Source organism: Falco punctatus (assembly GCF_963210335.1).
Source record: "Falco punctatus genome assembly, chromosome: 2".
Lineage (NCBI taxonomy): Eukaryota > Metazoa > Chordata > Aves > Falconiformes > Falconidae > Falco > Falco punctatus.
The window spans coordinates 45415806-45434971 of NC_137581.1; the positions used below are offsets into that span (position 1 = coordinate 45415806).

Genomic DNA, 19166 nt, shown 5'->3' on the forward strand with positions numbered 1-19166 from the left:
ATCTTCATCGATAGCATAGTCAGAGGGATGGAGTGCAGCCTCAGCAAGTTTGCAGGTGACACCAAGCTGAATGGTGCAGTTGACATGCCTGAGGGATGCGATGCCATTCAGAGGGACCTGGACAAGCTCAAGAAGTGGGCCCATGTGAGCCTTATGAGGTTCAGCAAGGCCAAGTGCAAGGTTCTGCACCTGGATTGGGGCAACCCCCAGTATCAATACAGGCTGGGGGATGAAGGGATTGAGAGTAGCCCTGAGGAGAAGGATTTGGGGGTACTGGTAGATGAAAAGCTGGACATAAGCCAACAATGTGCACTTGCAGCCCAGAAGGCAATCCATTTCCTGAGCTGCGTCAAAAGAAGTGTAGCCAGCAGGTTGAAAGAGGTGTTTCTCCCCCTCCACTCCAGTCTGGTGAGATCCCACCCAGTTCTGGAGTCCTCACCAAAGGAAAGACATGGACCTGTTGGAGTGGGTCCAGAGGAGGACAACAAAAATGCTCAAAGGGCTGGAACACCTCTGCTATGAAGAAAGGCTGAGAGCTGGGGTTGTTCAGCCTGGAGAAGAGAAGGCTCCAGGGAGGCCTTATTGTGGACTTTCAATAGTTAAAGGGGGCTTAGAAAATTTCTTAGAAAAATGGAGGCAAACATTTTAGCAGGGTCTTTTGTGATAGGACAAGGGATTTTTAAACTAAAAGGGGCAGATTTAGACTGGATATAAAGAAATTTTCTATGATGAGGGTGGTGAAACACTGGAACAGGTTGTCTGGAGAGGTGGTAGATGCCCCATCCCTGGAAATGTTCAAGGTCAGGTTGGACAAGAGCTCTGAGCAATTTGATCTCGTTCAAGATGTCTGTGTTCATTGCGGGGGCGTGGGGGGGTGGGCTGGGGTGGACTAGATGATTATTAAAGTCCCTTCCAACCCAAATCATTCTATGATATTAGCTTGAGAGAATATGTTCTCACCTGGGAAGTGACACAGCGTGGTATTTCAAATGTAGTCCTCAAACAATGTGTCAGATTTCTTACCTAATGAATTTTAGTGAGATTTTGTCAGTGCCACAGAAAATGCAATCGGAAATTAGCATGTGTGTTTCCGTTGTAAAAATTGGATGTTTCAGTTGCTTGTACTGCAAACTCCTAAGCAGATGTTGTTTCAAATTTGGGAAAATATAATGGGGGTACAAACTGGGGGAATGAAAATCCTGATTGAAAAAAAAAAATACAAAGACCAACAACAATTTGTAACTTTCTAAATTTATGAAGCATTTTAGAAACCTGATCATTATGCTTAAAAATGTAAGAAAAGTCTTACCTCTTATATAATTTTTTTTTTTTTATATATTAGGCTTCCGAGTACTTAGCAAAGATCTCTTTACCATGGTTTCGGTTCTACACCTGAATATAGCAGACTGTGGGCAATGGTAGTTTTAGTGGCTTTCCTGAGGTCAATCAGTAATTCGGAGTGGGGGAGTAGGGTAGGGGTGAAATTTGGACTCTCAGTGCAATTCTGTTATAGACTATCCTGCAAACAAACAAACAAAAAAAGTAAAAAGAAAAAGTCTGACCTGTGTTCTGAGAATCTAAAACTATAAATTAGCAAATGTTAAGAGTGATGCAAGACCCGGTAGGAATGTATGCGGAACTATAAATCACTTCTGGTACTCTTTCTGCTGTCTTATGGGAAAGAGGAATGTGGCTTGTATGGAAATACCTCTGTTAGACAATTAAGAAAAGAGGGTTGTGTGCTAGAAAGGAAGTATGGTTATTAATAGTTAGAGATGACATTGTTCTATAGTCTTTCAATGCCTGATAGTGGGAGTATGTAATCTCGGCAGTGGTTTACTGATGTTTTGTGTCCTTCTGCTTGAAAACATATGGTATGTTTCAGCCTTAGCTCTGAATTTCCTTTAATTGTTTTCTGTTGCTGCCTAAACACTTTGAAATGTAGGGTGTGGGGAAAGAGGAGGTTGATGCAAACTCTTTGTGACATTTTTAGTAGCTGCTCAAGACTTCGATCAACCCAGACACCGGATTGAACTTGACAGGTTTTGAGTGGGTGATGATGAAGTGAAATGTATCTAGGAGGCATTAGTGGGGAGAAATTATATGGGTGCCAACCCCAAGAAACAGTGGTTCAGCTACTCGCCCTGGTTGCTTGTCAGGAGACGGTAAGTGCTGTGCCTGTTGGCTAATGCGTGTGAATCAAAAGTAGTATTTTGGGGAAGCTTTAAATGAGATCATGTCTTCCAAACCGACGCTTCCAGTGTGTTGCTGGGATGAGATGTCAAAATGGTAATTAATTCATTCAAAAATTCTGGTAAACTAGCGCTAAAGTAATATGATTGGCAGCAGGAACTTTCTAATGTGGAACCTTTTCGTCCCTCCTCCTGCTTTGAACCAAAGCTCTGAAAAAGTGTGACATTTTTCACCTCAACTTGCCAGCACTTAACAAAATGCATAAATCCAGTTGCCAAACAAACTGCAAACAAATTCCATTTATGAACTCAGTCAGCTGTAGTCTGTGATATACTCTGCCCTTTTTTTGCTGTTTTTATTTCCTTAAATAACTGATGACTGTTTCTGTGTTTGTAAAGAAACATTCCTTCCTAACTGGAAAAAGAACGTCAACCACGTAGAAAAGGTACACACCTTAAATCATACCGGTGTTGTTTATAACCTGATTTCTCCTGTATTTGCCAAGGAAGCGTGGTTTTGAGATTTCTTGCAACAGTCAGTCTTTATCTGTGTTAAATCTTCATTAGCTGGACACTACAGTGGGGTTGTTTTTTTTTTCCTCTGGCTTGTCAGATATTTATTGATGTGCTTTGTTTAAAATTTGTGGCAATTTCCAAAGACAGTAGAAGTTAATTGCAGCGGTGACAGCTTTTTCTGTGGTATCAGTGCTGGAACTGTACAGCTGTGCTGCACACTCTTCTGTTTGGTACAAAATCCTCATACCACATGTTTTAATGCCTGTCTGAACACCTCTGTGCCTGTGTGCCTGTGCTGAATCACCCTCCGCCAGTGATGTATGTAAAGGAGCTATTGAATACAATACCCGCATCAAATGCTGCCAAATGCAGAGGACTGAGCTGTTTGGTGACCAGGCGTGCTTTCTGTGGGGCACGAGGGCGGGGAGGGACATGAGGAGGCTTGGCACTAATGCAGGAGTTCAGGTGGGCTGCAAGGCAAGTTGTCTCCCAACCTGCTCGTTGATCCGGGTGTGCTGGGAGAGCTTCTCAACAGCACAGGACAAGCCCATGTAGGGCAGCAAGGGTTACATACAGTAGTAGGATGCTGCTCCTGTTGAGAAACAAAAGATATCTGGCTCCTAAAGGATGCAAAGTTGAACTTCCAAATTCTGTTTTAGGAAGAATGGAGTAATGAATTATAGTTGAAAAATCAGGGACTATGTGAAATAAGGATCTGAGACAACTTGCTCTGTTTCAAGCCCTGTGTGTAGAGGGGCTCAATTTTATCTATATAAAACTGTTAACCTGTGCAAGCAAAACAGAAAAGCTTGTGTATACCAATAAAAAAAAAAAAGCGTGGGGGGAGGCAAGCCCGGCCAAAACTTTGTGTTTCAAGAACAAGAGGTCTTCTTTTATTACTCATTAGGCTTCAGGGGAGTTTCACCTTTAAGTGGATTACTGTCGTTCCAGTTCTGTGTAGTGGAGTGACTTGGCACTGGAGTATTTAACACACTTTGCTTATAAAGTCTGTTTTGTATAAACCGTTTGGGGTGAAAAGCACATCACTTGATTATTTTTTTCTTTTTTTTTTCCTTTTTTTCTTGACTTTGACTGGAATGCAACTAACTGGTGGGAAAGTTAAGGCTTGTCTAAACACAGAAATAGCCCAGGATGTTTATTCCGTATTGGCTTTCTGAGACTATACTTTCTTTACAGTAAAAGTGCCTGTGACTGGGCGAGCTAAATTCCCCTTGTCTTGTCCAAAATGGGATGAAACTGTGAAGTACAGAGAGCTTTCTTGATAACAAGACATGTCTGCATGGGGTGCCCACGTGCTGTACTTCTGCCCTTCTCCTTTCCAGCTGGCCTTACTGGTAGCAGTGACATCCCAGAAACACACCTGCAGTTTACAACCTGATATTCACTCTCTCTTATCAGTGAAAGGCTCGTTTGGTACACATATTGGTGCTGTATTGTTGAGCTGTACTGTCACAGTAAAGGTTATGCTGTAGAGACATGTAAGAGACGTGGGCCTGGGAGGGCTTTTGAGTCACTGGGGACAGTTGGTCCCTTTCTGTGTCAAGCACCTCAACAGCTGTCAACCCAGAAGTCCTGCTTCAAAATGAACCCATTAATTTCTGTTGTGCGCTTTCCTTAATCCCATTACTCCTGTTGGAAAGAAACTGTGGTGCTCAGTGCTGTGAGAGGTTGCAGGCAATGAGGTGAGCTGGGCAGAGAGGTCTTGTGCTGGCCATTACACACAGCGGTGGGCAGCACTGGGAGCTGAGGAACAAACTGTGGGGAAGATCCTTCAACACACACCTTGGTCTTACAGAGGTCTGTGACCAGCTGCTGTCATTACATGGAGCTGGGGTCTGGGGGATGAATGAGGCTTTTTGTCCAAAACCAGAATGGTTCTTACCTGGTAAGTCTGCTTCAGAATGTGGTTTCCATGGTGGTTGAACCCTGAGACTTGTGAATGGCAGTGGTGAAGGGGAAAGTTCCTCTTCCCAGCTGATTTACAGTTGCTGGTACTGGGAGTACTAAGGTAATGGGAGAGTTTGTATTGACAATGGGAGCACCTGCTTTTTGAGAGGAAAACTGGAAATGAGTTGTTGAAGAGTTGGTGTCTGTAATCATGCATAGAGCTGGGGCAGGGAATCCCTGTGTCAAGGATCACAATAATTTATTATTTTACCCAATGTGGAAAAACAACGAAGGGCGTGCAGAGGGGAGTGGCAAAGCAATTAGCACGGTTTCTGATCTTTGGCCAATACAGTGCTCAGCGCACTCTGTTACAGGTGGTATAATTTACTGAACAAAAGCCCTGAGGTCACTCTAAGTCAAATTACGCCTGTAGGATGATTGTTTTAATTATTATTTTTAGTTTTGGGCCCAAAATGGGAGGAAAAAAACCTAGTTCAGCTATTCCATTCCTCCTACTCCTCCTTTCGGTTCAAGGTCAAACCCGTTAGCAGCCTTCAGAGAAACAGAGCTGTAGGAGCTGGGATCACAATCTACAGATGGGACGAGTGGGTGATGGGGATCAAGCATCCTGATATGCAAGGCCAAGGTGGTAATTGGGAGTTCCTGGCTCCCAGGCCTGTGGTCAGACCACAAACTTGGTTCAGTCCCATTCCTCACTCTCCCCCTCACCCCTTCTAACCCCAGCTGCAGCCAGCACTAATAACCGAAACGTACCTCCGAGGAAGAGCAAGTTACCTGACTTGTTCAACGAGCTCCTGCTGTAGGTTTTTTCCCTCGCTCCACCTCTGAATATAAACAGCGGGTAGCTGTACAGTGATGCTGCTGCCAAATGCAGCTTTAAATTCTGTATGAAACTGATACGAACTGGCTTTGATGGTCAGTAGAATGCTACATCTACAAAAAACATTTTCTACTTACAGAAATTACCTCTTGTTGTAATGGAAATACACCCTTATTTAAGAGAATGAGGATGCCAATAAAGAGGGTTTATCGTGAATGCTGAGCTGAAGGAGGCACACTGTAAGCTTTCAAGGTGACTCCAAATGTCTTCATATAGTACTAAGAAAAATGCCTGTTACATACGATCAAGTCAGATGATTTTCAGAATTCTGTAGCCAGAAAAAAGCATCAATCTCTCTTCCTAAAATGTGGTAAGTTTTTTGTTGCTAGGCACTGTAGGTACTGGGTGGATTTTTTTCTTTTTTTTTTTTTTTTTTGAGCCCAGAAATTGAAAACAACTTCTGGCACCAAGTCATGGCCTGGATGATGCTGTAATACTTATACTGCATGGTCCTGTGAGCATAGGGTGCTATTCTGAAATACTGTTCCCATTTTTCCCCTTCATACTCTGCAAAAAACCCACCCTAAAATCCCCAGCAAAAAAGAAACAAAACAGAGCTTGAATATCAGTAGAAATAAGGGCTTTAACTGAAATGGTAGGTATTTGCGGGAGAGTAGGAGACAACCTGGAGAACTGTCTTCATCTGTTGGCTGACGCAGCCGGGAAAAACAGAAGAACACCACGTTAATTAAATTGTTTTTCTCCCAGATGCCAAGTGAACTGAAAGATGTGCCATAACTTGTATGCCTACGAGATTTCACTGTGTTTCAGTGCATGCGCAGGGCTTCAGAGGAACAGTTAACTAGGGAGAAGGCAGGCTTACCACACGGTATGACTGCACCCTAAAGAAAGCAAATGTATTTACACACTTCTTTAATATTCCTGCTGCCCTACCCAGATAATAATGATAATGAGGGATTTATTTTTTTAATTAAATTGCAGCTCAAACATACAAGCTGAATTTAGTGTGATTTTGCATTGTATATAAATAATCAAAATAAGATGGTATACGCACATGATGCGGAGACCTCTTTTCTAATTACCTTTCACTTCATGCTCTTTCCTTTAAGAGATTTTTAAAATTGTTTTTGGTATTTATGCATTGTATGTCCATTCTCAGGTTGGTGGTTTTGGGTTGGGTTTTTTTTCCTACTTAAGGTCAACTCTGTCTTGATCTTTTTGCATTTTGTCTTTTCCCTCATTTTCCTGTTGCTCATGGTTGTTTTGTTTTGGTGTGTTTTTCCTGTTTTAAAAAGTGCCCCTCCCCCCCCCCCCCCCCCCCCCTTTTTTTTTTCAGGATTTGGGTGGGGTTTTTTTGAGGTGTTGAGGAACATATGTACTTTCCCCCACCTCCACCTTATCAGCGCTGTCTTGTCTTCCTTGTCATAGTGCTGCTTCACCTGTATCTCAAGTTCTTGCCATGGTGACATACGTTAGGAGCTGATCACAGTGCAAGCACGGCACCACTGCTGCTTCTGATCACTCTCATTATTATTTGTACATTTTTTAATCATTCTTTTTTAAAGGAAGGTGTCTGTATTCTTATATTTTCCCATATAATAAGTAGCTTCTTGTGTTTTCTTTGTGGCCTGAAAGATAGCGATGGGAATGAGGAGACCTGCAGCAGCAACCCTGCCGTTCCCACCCCACTCACATGATGGAGGTACAGAGCTCGGCTGCAGCCCCCATGCCCCTTGCCTAGGAGCAGAAGCAGCACTGAGGTCCGGCAAGGAAGGACAGGGAAGGCTCAGCTTTTTCCTGTCCTCATGTCCATGAGGATGCAGGAGTGAGAAAGGCAACCCTACTCTCCTAGGACATTGGAGGGAGGGCATGGACCACACTCACTTTCAGTATGGGCAAGGCATCTTGGCTCCTTCTCAATGTTGGTTAGAGGGGGATGCTTTAGCAACAGGCAGAGGGAAGGTTTTGTGGCTAGTGACACCCCATGGGGACCAGAAAGGCAGGTGCATGCCTGAAAGTGTGTGGTATCATTTGTAAGTCCCCCAGACAGTGGTATTTAAATGCCTGCTCGTGGATGACCTGCTTCCCACTGCTGGCTCCCTCTCGCCTGTGTTACGACTTAGCAGAGTTTTTGGGTGCGGTTTACTTTGAAGTTTGAGACAAAAATGAAATGCTGAATGGTAATAGCTCTACCTAGTCAGCATTCTGTGCCGTGCATTTAATGTGAGTCTGTACGGTGTGTGGGAAACTCAAGTCGTGCTGGGAGCATCTGAAATGCTCTGCTGTCTGGGGGGAAAAGCAGTCCCACTCCAGTCTCCTTCCAGCTTCCCCACCCCCTCCCACCAAAACACTTAGAAGTAGTAAAAACATACTAGAAATGAATTACACTTGAATTTTGTGGTTAAGACTTCAGGCTTTATATTTTGTTGTCATTTGAAACCTGTAGTTCTGTGATGCTAATTCCAGCTGCACATGCTCGCAGAAATGCACTGATTGAGCTTTGTGTATTAAAATCATGTAGCTGATTTTTGTCTGTTATCTCTGTTAGTTCAGGAGCTTCTTCTTTTAATGGTCAGAAACCTTATATGTTCTCTGCATAAATGTATTTTATCTGCCTGACCAAGCTTTTGGGCTGGACAGCTCTTCTCTCCCCTTCTGGTTTTGGTTCCCTTGTGCTGGTAGATGGCAGCAGTATTACCTCTTGTGCTCGCTCCATTTTATTAGTGTAACGGAACCACGTTCTCTAGTTCTCATTATATAGGTCCCTTGTCTTCCCTCATCATCATACTCCTCTTTCTCTGCATCTCTGCTAATTCCAATCTGTAAAGGACCTGCCCTCATTTACAGAGACTGGGGACACCTCAGCGGCAGGGTTGTCGTTAGGCACAGTGTGAACCCTTTTTTTTCTCAAGCGCGCCGCTTCGATGACTTGTGGTCACGAGGAAATAGGTCTGGTGTATTGTGCTTCTCCAGGCTTTTGAGTTCAGAATACTTAATGATTTTTGTGGAGTACGATGAGATTCAGATTGCAGTATACCCTTTGAAGCTGCAGTGGTAATGACCATTAGTCCTGTTGAAGTACATTTATTTTGGTAAAAGGAATAGTGCGATGACTTCTATATTTGAGCGCATTAATCACCGAACAATGTTCCTGTTCACATTTCTAATGATAAATCTAATTGTGAGGTTGATAGCTTGTCATTTTTCTTCTGCTTATTTCTGTGCCGCTATTTAAAATTAATATTCAGGTTCATTATTCTGGTGGAGTTTAAAACATCTGCTAGCTATTTTCAGACCTGTAGCTTTGGTGATTACCACAGTGATTAGGGATGGTCAAGAATAACTTGGCAAGGACAGTATTTAGAAGTGCTGATTTGTTGAAATTACACCTTTTTGTGTCAATATCCAAACTGGAGCAATAGCCTTTTGGGTGTCGCCTCTGGATGCTCTGGGGGTCAGCTCCAGGCTGTGGCTGAAGGAGAGCTGGTGTTGGGGCAGTTACCTGCGAGATGGCAGGCACGCTCGAGCTGCTGGCTTAGGAGCTGGGGACAGGCAGGTTTTGAACCATGTTTCATCTTGCACGTGAGTGCTGTGACTAGCTGTGCTCTGCCTCCCATGTTATCTCCCCCTGCCTCTGACCCATTTCTGAAGGTCTTGACTCATGTCAGCGATGATGTTCTCGGGGCAGTGTTATTTATCAGGAGGCTGACGTTTGATAGGTTTAATTGCTGCGACACCACCTAAATCAATTCTCTTGTGTGCTGACAGTTCAGTGGTTGTGCAGCCAAGCAGTCATTGATGAGCAACTCCTCTGCTTTGTTTTTGTTGTACTCAAGGTGTAGGCAGCATCCATTTCTCTAAATCTCTGAATCTTCTTCCTTGTTTACCTGCACAACATGCTTGTTTTCCGCAGTTAAGTTGACGTAACCCATCGTTTTGGGAGTTTACTCAAGTTTTGGCAATGGCTGAGACCAATCAGGGCATGTTGCCTTGGTTGGCGTTGGTGCCACTTAGTTCATTACCTTGCAACTGCTTGTTCCTTGCACCCTGCTGCTTCCTTCTTTTGCCTTTCCTGCCAGTTTCTTGGACTCCCCAGACCCCTGGACGCTGACAGTTGTGTGTGATAGTTGTGTGTCTGTTGTTATTTAACAAGTAGTTAATCTTCCTGCAATGCAACTGTAGCCTGTTGGCCTCTTCTATGCTGAAGAAACAACGCCTTTTCAGGTCCTTGGGGTTCTGGTACTAATGTGACACTCAAATATTAATTGAATAAAACTGACTAGTTTAGCCAGCTTTCCCTGTGATGCATGAAAAGGAAAAAGGAGCATTGCATGGGAAGGGGAAAAGTAAGTGCCCCTCCTGAGATTGCACCCCCCAGCATGAAGCTGTACCTTGGCCACTTGTGCCAGCAGCCCCGTGGATGCTGCAGGAGCTTGTGCGGAGGTGAGGTTGCCTGTCCTCTATCCTTCCCAGCCCCCTCCTCTCTGCCACCACATTGTGTCCCCCATCACCGTTGTCATGTTGCAGCCCCCCATAGCAGAACAGCCCCCACCACGGCACGTCGTGCATCAGGCTTTGGGGCATAACCTTCACCGTGTGAGACACCTAGGATCTCTCGGATGTGGTAACACGAAGCCCACAGCCTGCACGGGGAATACCTTGTTCAAATATTTTCTTTGAATTAAGCTATGTTTACAGACTGATAAGAAATACTAGAATCCTCGGGACCTTCAAAACAGAAGGTTGTGAGATTCTTAGGTTTGTTTTACTACTTAAAGTCTGTATTAAAAACAGCTGTTGTTTTCTTTGTGGATTTTTTAAAAATAAATTTTAAATGATGGAATAACTGTTACCAGTGATGTATCAAAAAAAACAACCCAAAAAACCAACACGAAACCCAAACCAATTTAAAGTGTATGACATTGCCGAAGCAGAGCTTTTCGGTACTGTTAAACACGGATACCAGTACCTTGAATTACAAACCCTGCGAATGACAGGGCTGTGCGTAGCTTACGAATTAAGTAACTTTGTGTACCTTTTCCTGTGGCTCCCAGCTGAAGGGTGCAAGTGCGCAAGAGGGCACATTCTTTTGTTGTTGATAGCATTCCGCCTTAACGAGAAGGAATTTCTTGCCTGTTGCCTATTGTTTATGAAGTGGAAAGCGATCACAAGTTGTATAATCTCTCCATATTGTTGGATTTTTAAATATTTTTTTTTAAACCTTGCTCTCACGAGTCTGTTGCTCTGCAGCAGGTGCAGCGAGTGGGTGCTGTAATACGCTGCACCTATATTTTGTTATATGTTGTTGTGAGCTGGAGGGGTGGGGGGGAGCAGCGAGGACGAACACAAAGAAGCAAAAAAAACCCCAAGTAAGGAAGCAGGAAAGCTGAATACAGTTTGGTTACTGTGTCTCTGGAGCTCAGCTCGGCAACCAAACCCAGACTCCAGGTGCAATATTCCCTCATCGGTCTGTGAGCATAGAAACGGCGTGTCCCTCCTCTTCTTCCTCCCCTGCCAAGAGTTTCTGGGTGGTGAACGCCAGTAGCTGGAGTTATTTTTAAAGGCAAGAGGTGAGGCTTGTCGTGCAAAGCTAGGAAGAGGGCGTTTGTTTGCTGAGCGAGCTGACATCAAAGTGGTGATTGCTGCCTACTGGCTCACCAGTGCCTTATGCCAGGTAATCTTTAACGTACCCCTCAGTCACTGAGATGGCAGCCCAGCCTGCCTGTGTGCATGAGAAATGACCTGTGTTTGTGATCCAGAAGATTGCTTTTTCAGTATTAGTTACATGAGCTGGACTTTGACATTTAGAGTCACACTAATCATCTTGCAAAACCTGCTTAGTGCTTTTAACTAAGCAACTGCCTTCTACTTCTCTTTGCAGGATAATATAAATGTTTTTCTGAAAGCGTGTGAAAATATTGGACTGAAAGAAGCTCAGCTTTTTCACCCAGGAGATCTTCAGGATTTGTCCAATCGAGTTACAGTCAAGTGAGTTTTGTGGTTTTGCTTTCTCCCTCCCCTTCTCCCTCTAAGCTGTTTCACGGTGGGTTGTTTTTTGTTTTTTGTTTTTTTTGTTTTTTTTTTGGGGGGTGTTCAATTTTTTTTTTAATGTTTGCTTATGGAAAATTCTTCCTCTAATGCGGTATGAGCAGTTCTGAATACTGTAGTGAGTGTTTAAGCCTTGTTAAGACTGGTAGATAAGATTTGCACAAATTTAATTTAAAAAATGAACTATCATTATGTCTCGTATGCAAACTAATTGTTAATGAATATTTACAGCATTTAATATGAGATGGAAACTGTTCAAGTTATTTTAAACTTGGAGCAATATTAACTGTTAAATGGTATTGAAAGCATTGCTTCCCTTTATGCCTTGAGATTTACTGATGTAAAATCTGAAAGGCTGAGGTGGTACTTCTGATGCTTATCTGAATGGCTCTGAGGCTTGGGTACAGTGTGACTACAGGGCTGCTGGTCTCACCACTCCGAATATTAATCAGGTGTTTGTCACCAAATGTCACATCTCCTGTCAAGGAGCGGGGGGGGGGAATGTGTGTCTGTGTAGAAACCAAGTACTGGATTGCACAAAGGGTTCATGTTTTAATGAGAAAAGAGTTTTCCTGTGAAATAGAAGTGGTTCAGTTCTGAAATACTATTAGCAGATCTCGGATTTCAGAACTGCTGTGTCTCCTGATAGGAGTTTTATGACTAGTTTCTGAGAGATTTAAGGTGGAGTTTTCCTATATAGACACTTCACAGGTGTTTTAAGAAAAATGTGTCATGTAAAAATACTGTCTTGGGGCATCTTGCTTTGTTAAAGTATTAGTTGGTTTCATTGTGTTGGCACAAAAGGTGAATTTATGAAATCTAAAAAAACCCCACAAAACAAAAAACAGCTTTGGTGAGTTTTGCTGGAAACCTGTGAGGTTAAATGTTAAGAATTGATTCCCATCTTAAATTACCAGTTTCATGAAAAAGGAATAGGCAGTAATCCTTCTGTAAACACAAGGGAAAAAATATTGTGAAATGGCACATAACTGCTTTAATTAGAAAGAAGTCTTTTGTAGGTGGATCAGGCAGTAGTGTGTTACCTGTACCCTCTTCCGGGTTTCAGAATGAAAGTTCGCACCGTTTTGAAGGCCTGATACTTGAGATGGCAACGTGTTTGTCAATCTTTGACTGATACCTGAAACATAATTTCTCACTAATGTGGTGTTCAGGGAATGGGCACCTTTCCAGGACACTGTTACTCTCTCTGCTGGTTCCTACATCATGCTGAAATCTGGAGGGGTTGGTAACTTCTGCCTTGCTTTAATTATCTGCAAAACTCTTGCTGAAGTTATTTTGATGGAGGTTTGCTCCAAGAGTACAGCTGTGAAGTGTTGGAGGTGGTCAGGAGCTGGTCTTCAGCAGCATCAGTAGGACAAGCTGAAACCCCAGGGAGGTCGAGTTAGCGAGCTGTTGTGCAAGATGTTGTCCAACTTATCCCTACGTTAACCACTGTGCCCAAAGGGAGGTCAGTTTTTTGGGGTTTGCCTTTTTGTCTTTGGTTGGTTGGTTGGTTTGGTTTGAGGGTGGGTTGTTTTTTGTTTTTTTTTTTTTATCCTTTCAGCTCTACTGATTCTCCTCCCAGCTCTGGGAGCAGAGGCTAAGGCTGGATTTGGAAGTCCTCATAAGACAATGGGGGTTTTACATCATACCTACTTGGCATTGAATTAATTAGTGTTTTTCAAAAAGCGGAGTTAACCATTGAGCGGTTCTTATGGACAGCAATGCAAGGAGTCTGGCTTAGAGTCAAAAGAGCTGCCAGCCATGTAGCCATGCTCTTTTAATTTGTGTCAATATAAGCTTGATTTTCCACATGTTATTTATCATAGGACAGTCCCACAGTGTGTGTAAAATGCTTAGAGTAATTCAAAACTTACATATCTGAGCATGCTGTGAAGTGGTAACGACCTAACTGTGCTAGCACATTTTGATGTGTTTAGGAATTTGCGGAAGGACAGGAAGGAAATTTTTATTCCAATAAATGAAAGAAAGAAGTTATACAAAGATAACTCCATTGAAAAGTTAATTATGCGTCATTTGATTACCCTAAGGGCAAGCTAATTTTCAAAGGGTTTCCAGGGAAAGTCATATGTGTGTCAGGAGAGAAATGCTGTTTGATCAGGAGCTTTATCTGATGTATTTTTTACTTATTAAATAATAATTTATCTCATACGTTCAAGCTGAATTACAAATTTCTTCAAAACTTGTAGGTTGCCAGGCCTCAGAAAGAGGGTACTGTATCCTGTCTTGCTTTCATGTTATCCAGTGTTAACCATAGTTTCAACATTAGAAGTTAAGAATTTCTTGTCACAGAGGGAAAACTTTTCTATATGCTGATTTCATAAAAGATTGCATTTAATTATTGGCTTTGTAACATTCCTAAGCAAATTCATTTTACTGCCATTGCCTGAGACCTATTGCCCATATCTTAAACCAGCTGTGCTAGGCTGTACAGGATAGCATTGTGTGCCTGAAGCAGTGTCTATTTTGACACCTCAGCAGCGTTGCTGTGTTCTGCTGTTGCACCACCGTTAGCACGTGTGTTTTATCTACCCAAAATAGACTAAATAAACTGTTGTTTAAACAGTCAGCTTTTCAAGCTGGGGTGGCTGGAGATAGTGTGCTGGTAGGATACACGAATGTACTGCCAGACGTAGGGAGATGCTGGATTTGCCTTGTATGTGGAAAATAGACAAGAGGAAGGTACCATTAAATGGGTGGGTCTGCTGCTGTTGCTGAGAATTGCCATCTTATGTCAGAGCAAAATTGGTCTCTGACACTGGCTGGGGGGTTGCACCTCAGTCCCTGCTGCATTTGGCCTTTTGTAGACTTGTCTAATAGCTCTGCCTCTGGTGCTGGGAAGGTCCTACACGAGGAACACGTGGCCTCTGAGGATGATGTGTTCTGTGAAGAGGTGTTCCCTCTGTTTCTCCCATCTCTGCTGCTGGGCAGTTGTGTGTGGTACGTCTTCCTTTTCCTTACCTTGTGAGAAATCCTTGGGCTGTCGGCATCTTGGACCACTGCTGTATCCCACCTGGGCAGGCTCCCTTCCCAGCAGGAAAGTTATTTTCTCCTCATACCTAATTTCTGGGCGTGCATGTTGCCTTTCACTATACCTCTGCTGATAGGACTTCGTCTTTCTGTTTCATCAACAACACCAAGCCATTCAGAGATACCAGATGCTTTTTTTGTATGTGGTGTCACCTGAGTTAAGGTAAAGACCCTCTGTTCCTCATGGCTTGCCAGAGGCTGTACTAAGAAAATAATCTTCCCATCTGGTAAGGAGGTTACAACTTTCACTTGTATTTTTTTCTGTTGCAACTGAGATGATGCACAGGCATGACATGAAACCCTCCTCTATAATTACTACTAGTATCTGGGACAGGAGAGGCAAGTATCCTCTTAAATATCCAGACTCTCAGTTCCAAGTGATTATGTGATTATCCTTTTTGCAAAGAAAAAGCTTCTTAAAATTTTATTGTTTAGAAGTTTGTGTGAAGAGAGCTGGTCAAAATTACTGGTTGCTGTTCAAAGCTTTGCAGACTTCATGCTTTGCTAGATCAGAGATGAGTTTGGTAGTTGGGTGATGTGGAAAAAATACACTAGTGTGGATAGTTTCTTTTTTTGCCAATGAAAATGGGAGCAGGGATTAATGTCTGAGATTTATAGCTCAGTCTTCCTGTAAATCTGCAGAAGGTATTGCTCAATGGTATAGTATGGCAATGTGTCATGTGTTCCAATAAAGATTGTCCAGATGGACTTACTCCTCACACACTATGTCCGGCAGTCATGTGCACATCATCTTGTTTCGTGGCTAGTGATTTGTATAAATGTGTATGTGTTCCCCTTCAATTCTTTCAGTGTATTTGATTTTTTGGTGTTTTGGTTTGGTTTTTTGTTAGCCTAAGATTTTATGTTTAAATGGAGGAGATGTTATTTTAAAATCCAGCAGCTTGGTATTTTTTTTTTATTATTATTAAGGTTGTCTTAATACTTCATTTTATTCTTTTTTAGTTCTATCAAAGTAAGAATGTAATATGAGCTTAGTGACTCTCAGTTGTCAGCACGGTTACTATTTAAAAATGTTAAGCACTTCCTTACCCAGCTCTCTAGAGGTGACACACCCAGTTGTTCCCAGCTGTGGAAGGGTTCTTAGTAAAATCATGTCATGGAGGTACTGAGACGGAATTTGTTATCCCAAGCATCAGTTTTAAAGGAGGCAGCCTGAACAATCAGACTGAGAGCATAGCTAAAATTTGTCTTATTTCTCAAGCAAATAAATTATTTTTCCGATATAAGAATTAAATTCTATAAAATGAGGTGTCCACTTAAAGAATCTCATTAAATACTACCAATAAATCCAAACAATGGTGGGTTAAAAGATGAAAATATTAAACTAATAAAAAAAATACAGAATAGAATCATTTAGGTTGGAAAAGACCCTTAAGGTAGAGTCCAACCATAAACCTAGCACTGCCAAGTCCATCACTAAACAGTGTCCAAATACCTTTTCTCTCAGAATATGTTCGTTAATGGTGAAAGTGAGGCAAGGTCTTCAATTCATCTGTTAATATATCTAGCTTGCTTTCTTCATCACAAAGTCTCTCTGCAATTCTCTATTTTCATGAGCACAACTGATAGCTGTGGGAACCTGCCGTTCTCACTGAAGTGTCTCACCAAATAGGCTAGAGACCAGTCTGAGTAGAGGGTTGGCAGTCTGTGCCCCCTGAAGATTTGGGTGCTGGTTGCTCCCATAGGCTCCTGAACTTACAGTCTTAGAAGGTCAGGATGCCACCTAACCTTGGGGCTGCCTAAATGTCTGCGTAGAAGTTTGCCTAGCACTGCTCTGGTCCAGGTGATGCTGTCCCAAAATCTGTGCTCAGTCTGACATGTTGAACTGAAAGTCATGAATCCATTATTCACTAACAGTCTTGCTTTCTAGCCATGATTCATCTGGCATCCTCAGAGTGTGCCTACTATTTTCTTTGCAAATGCTGTTTTCTAGTAGCCAGCAATTTGGTTTAACTTCCACTTAGAATCATAGGATCTATTATGAAACAATTCACTCTAAAATCCTAAATAGCAACCTTATTCTAATGCTACCACAAGCCCCTGAGTTCTGATGTTGAAGTTTGACCATATTAATTACATTCTTCAATAAAATGTAGAATTAAAATATTTGGCTTCTATGAATATTATTATTACAGGGTTATATGTAGAATAGGTCGTGAGTGAAACTCAAAAATTGTCTCCAGACATAGCTGGAAGTATCTCATCATCTTGCAGAACTTGGTATTTGGATAAGGCCTTCACTTTTTTTTGCTGCTTTGTACTTTTTCATCTATTCCTTATCAATCCTGTATGCTAAATTAAGTGTAAATTATATAAAGCAATAAACAGAAGACCTTGCTGAAGTCTTGCTGAAGCAGGATTAAGTGCACACGTGAGATGAGATAGTGGAGCGCTGACTCTTGCCCTGGTATTTCTAACTTCTGGATAGTTTTAACTTAGCAAGTTAGTGTTTCTTTAGCACCATTATTTTTCATGATTTCCTAAAGCAAAAAAGAAACCCTAGAAAAACTTGAATGCCGTGCTTTCTGTAGCATGAAGTTCTATATAACTAAAGCTAACTGGAGAGAAGTAATGACTGTTATCTGTCATGTTCAGGCATTTTGACTGAGTTTTTGAGACAGGCTCTCTATTTCAGTTCAGAAAGAATACTTTATGAATATGAAATACCACAAAAAAAGTTGTTCAGGAATTAGGTGTTTTTAAAATAAAGCCTAAGAAAATTAAGTAGTTGCTGTGTGATGCAGCTATAAGCACATATTTTACATCTTTTCAGCCATCTGGAGGAGGGTACATTTCATGGGCTTTTCTTCTGATTAAGTAAGAACGAACAATTATACCCAGTAACTATTTTAAGCGTGCATACAGAATCACTACCTGCCATATCACTATTGTCCCATTCTAAGCAACTCTCCCCTTTTAGAGGCTGTCAAAAGGGAAGCCTTCTAGTACTGAGTTAAGCCAAACACAAAGCATCCTCTAGCACCTACCTTCTTTATGCTATAATTCAATTCAATGAATAGAATTCAAGATTACAATAGCACCAGTGCCTCCTTTCAGTGATAAAGTTGCCTCACTTGTCTTTTTGGGTACCACCACTAAATGTGCAGGTATAATAGTGTTCCTGAAAAGCAGTACCAGAGGGTGGTGAAATGCAGGTGTAGCTTCTTCCAGTGCTGTGTTCAGTCCATTAGCAAATTCCTCTTTCCTGGTAGGAAAGTAAGTGCATGGTATTTAGTGGATGTTAGTTTCTAAGCAGAAAATATTATTATTATGATTTATGTTTTTAAAAAATGTCAGTCGATGTTTCTCATTTCTTTCATGTTCTTCCTGTGTAGTTCTGGGCAATATGCTGAGTTTCCTGATTCCACTTGTGTTTCCTGCTCAGGGTGCTTTTTTCTGAAGGGTCAACAAAGGCAAAGTGAAATTTCTGTTCTATGGGATGAATGTTGCCACTGTCAGACAGATCACTGAAGAAAGCAATCTGCATAGAAATGTCTGAAAAGATGGTCTTTTTAAGTGGAGGATTGTTGTCATGGTTCTTAAGAATTTAAGAATCTGGGTTTTGGAGAGCTTTGATTGGGAAAGCAGTACCACATCTCAGCTTTTGGAGGACCTTTTTTTTTTTTTTTTTTGGGTTTCTTTACCAGTAACACTCAGCTCTTTAAACTTACCTGGAAGCTTGGGGTGTGATGATGATGATAAATTCTTTTGGGACTTGTATCCCATTTTTTCCTTCTGGTAGAGCTGCCTTATTTTGCTAAAAGGAGACAGAGTCAAGTACCTTGAAAATCGATAATTTTTCTTTTTTTTTTTTTTTAAAAAAAGGAGGGAGAATGCAAGTCAATTTGGACAGGTAGCTCAGAGCTGATGTTTGCAGTTCATAATACTGAATTCATCCTTGGATCTTCTTCCATATCTAATACATTTGCGGAGTTTCTATATTTTCTTGAAATCTTTTTGACTCAAGAATTTCATGCTTATAATAAGTGCATGATGGAGCCGAAACTGAATTTATTGTGCTGATTTTTTTCCAAGAAACAGATATTTTAATGAGTTGAAAAACTTAGTTCTAATTTGGCTTAAAAAAACCCAAAACAAAACACACAACACAGAACCACCCTTTCCTGCCTTTTTAATTTGTCTAGAATAGAAAGTTGTGGACTGGATGGAAGCCAAGTGCTTCAGTGCAAGAAGCACAATAGTTGTTAGTCCAAAACTTATACCTGTGTAAGGTCTCCAGTTTATACCTGTGTGACTGAAGAACAGTCAACTGAAAGCTTGGGCATAAAGGTTTAAAAAACTATCTTTGCTTTCATCCCAACTTGAATTCAATAAAAGGCATTTTTTGTTGGTCTTGATAGCTGAAATGCCAACTGTTTAACCAAAATTTAATTAGAACAATGAATGCAATGATTGTTGCTTTCCCCTCCCCCCCCTTATATCTAGGGAAATAGCATTTCTTAGCATGTGGTTGTAATAGGCTTTTATTGTGGTAACTGAGTTTCCTAGTGATACTGTCCTTGAAATGGAAAAGTGCAGCACCCTCGCTTCAGAATGACTCTAGAAAT

The 19166-nt window shown here is 41.7% G+C and overlaps 1 protein-coding gene across 6 annotated transcripts in view; it reads left to right on the top strand.

Moving 5' to 3' along the window:
- The window catches only part of LMO7 (LIM domain 7), a 131115-nt gene that overhangs the window by 45476 nt on the left and 66473 nt on the right, over nucleotides 1-19166 (top strand). For 5 of the 6 annotated variants that reach the window (XM_080374393.1, XM_080374388.1, XM_080374389.1 and 2 more), the window contains exon 4: nucleotides 11360-11466. In XM_080374393.1, coding sequence (XP_080230519.1) covers nucleotides 11360-11466 — 107 coding nt within the window. Of the gene's footprint in view, nucleotides 1-11042; nucleotides 11153-11359; nucleotides 11467-19166 lie in introns of those variants that run through there. The other variant, XM_080374391.1, reaches the window with a different exon arrangement.